This window comes from Borostomias antarcticus (genome assembly GCF_949987555.1).
Source record: "Borostomias antarcticus genome assembly, chromosome: 37".
NCBI lineage: Eukaryota > Metazoa > Chordata > Actinopteri > Stomiiformes > Stomiidae > Borostomias > Borostomias antarcticus.
Window position 1 is genome coordinate 1156502 of NC_140270.1, and position 2488 is coordinate 1158989.

Genomic DNA, 2488 nt, shown 5'->3' on the forward strand with positions numbered 1-2488 from the left:
TGGCGTGCACAGACATTTTGGGGGGCAGGTGGGGGGGGGGTTGTCATCATTACGTTAAATCCATTTTGTGTGTGTGTGTGTGTGTGTGTGTGTGTGTGTGTGTGTGAGCCTCTCCTCCTGCAGGGCTATGTCTAGTGTGTGTGTGTGTGTGTGTGTGTGAGCCTCTCCTCCTGCAGGGCTATGTCTAGTGTGTGTGTGTGTGTGTGTGTGTGTGTGTGTGTGTGTGTGTGTGTGTGTGTGTGTGTTAGCCTCTCCTCCTGCAGGGCTATGTCTAGTGTGTGAGCCTCTCCTCCTGCAGGGCTATGTCTAGTGTGTGTGTGTGTGTGTGTGTGAGCCTCTCCTCCTGCAGGGCTATGTCCAGAGCTCTCAGCTGTTTCAGGAAGCCTCTGTTGGGCAGAATGCAGCGGCGCCGCCGCACGTGCTCAATAGCGTCCACGACCTTTAACCCCTTCTCCACCATCAGGTAGGCCAGGACCAGCGATGCAGACCTGCTGCGGCCCATCACACAGTGCACCAACACCTTGTCTGGAACACACACACACACACACACACACACATTAGATCACAGAGCAGAAACATGGCTGAACTCAACAGACTTTACAAGGTCAGAGGTCAAGTCAAATCTGCTCACGAACCTCTGACTGCAGTCCATCCTTATTTCCCCATCTTAAAACAACCTGTTCATGCTTTCAGGGAAGAATGTTTACAGCTCACTTATCTGGCCCCCGGGTGATTACTGTTTTTTTGCTTCCCTCTGGAATATGTAGAGAGTGGGTCGTATGCCCACCTCCCTTGTTCTCTGTAAAGCGCATTGTGTTGCCTCTGGGTATGAAATGCGCGATATAAATAAAGCTTTGATTGATTGATTTTTTTCCACTGCATTTTGTTACACTGTTTTTTGGACTGTTTTGCACTGTCATGTCTTTGCATTGTCCTGTCCTGCACCCTGTCCTGTCCTGTCCTGTCCTGCACCCTGTCCTCTGTCGTCTACAACAGCATATAACTTAACCCTCGTCAAATTCCTAGTATGTGTGAGCCATATACATGGCAATTAACAGTTCTTGAGTCTTTTAATTTGCGAATTTATCTTTATGCTGATGTATTTGATTATTATATAGGTCACTGTGATTTATTTCCTTGTACAATAGTTGAGGTATGGTGGTGTGGATGGGTGAGCGTGAGCGAGCTGTCTGTATCTGTGTATTTATGTCAATCAATCAATCAATCAAAGCTTTATTTGATTAGCGCATTTCATACCCAGAGGCAACACAATGCGCTTTACAGAGAACAAGGGAGGAGGGCATACGACCCACCCCTACATATTCCAGAGGGAAGCACAAAAAACAGTAATCACCCGGGGGCCAGATAAGTGAGCTGTAAAAATTCTTCCCTGACCCCTCTCAACAAGGCGATCGAGCAAGCTCCTGGAGTATGTTTGAGATAAGAACATTTATAAAGCAATAAATTACAAGTTAGAGTAAGAGAAGCTAAAAAACAACATAGAAGAGACATTGCAAATACTGGTGTGTGTTTGTAATGGTCTTTAGTCTGTATATCTTTATAGTTTTGTATTTGTGTTAATAGGACCCCCTCGGGAATGTGATGCTGCATCTCAAAGCGCTATCCTTTCAATAAATTCACTTGACATTTTCGATAAACTCTCTTCCCTCCCCCTCCCCCACTCCTTGTACATACTGTGGGGCTGGCTGAGAGCCTGCTGAATGAACTGGACAGCAGGGTAGAAGTACTGGGACATGTTAAAGGTGGGAGTGTCATCAGCCTCGATGCCGTAGTACTGGATGTCCATGTCTCTGTAGTAACCAGCTCCTGTTACAACGTTGTTCCATTTCCCCTCCGCTGCGTTCACAATGTGTGTTATTCCCATCTCCACCAGACGGGGGCGCTCCAGAGCCGTCTTCCTGTTCACATGCACACGCGACACCGTATTTAGAGATCTTCCTGTGCACACATATACAGACTTCACTTCAAACGCATACAAACAGCGGTCACACTCGTACACACGATCACACACTTACTGTAAATACATACACGATTTTCTGTTTTTGATCCCCTTTTCACCCAATTTGGATGGACCCTCGTGGCGAAATTAAACTAGTGCCACTCTCTGGCCATATTTAAATCTAGCAAGACCAGGGTGTTTAAATCTAGCTGCCCCGGAACCCGATGCTTAGACCGCTATAGTCTACCACTGCAAACCCCCTCCCTCCTCCACACAGGAAATTCCAAGCTGCAACGATCAATTGGATCTTCAAGCGTGTTTGTACCATGGATGTATTAATAGTACTCACTCGTCCCCAATGTAGATATTGTCCCAGACCTCGTTGACGTGCGTGTACTGGGCTCCGACGCCGGTCCAGAACATCTGCTCCAGCTCCAGGGCCCCTGGGGTGGCATAGTCGCTGTCTGGGTCCACCCGCACTGCCTCGTACGGGTTCCGGCCCCTGCTCTTCACACGGCCGGAGGACAT

At 48.0% G+C, this 2488-nt stretch overlaps 1 protein-coding gene across 1 annotated transcript; it reads right to left on the reverse strand.

The window, feature by feature from the left end:
* Positions 1-271: 271 nt before the first annotated feature.
* LOC311328047 (dual specificity phosphatase 29-like) lies at positions 272-2488 on the reverse strand (the record flags this gene model as incomplete). The annotated part of the gene is made up of 3 exons (XM_084461163.1): positions 272-525; positions 1696-1919; positions 2310-2488. The coding sequence occupies 3 exons, from the start codon at positions 2486-2488 to the stop codon at positions 272-274; spliced, it is 657 nt and encodes a 218-aa protein (XP_084317289.1).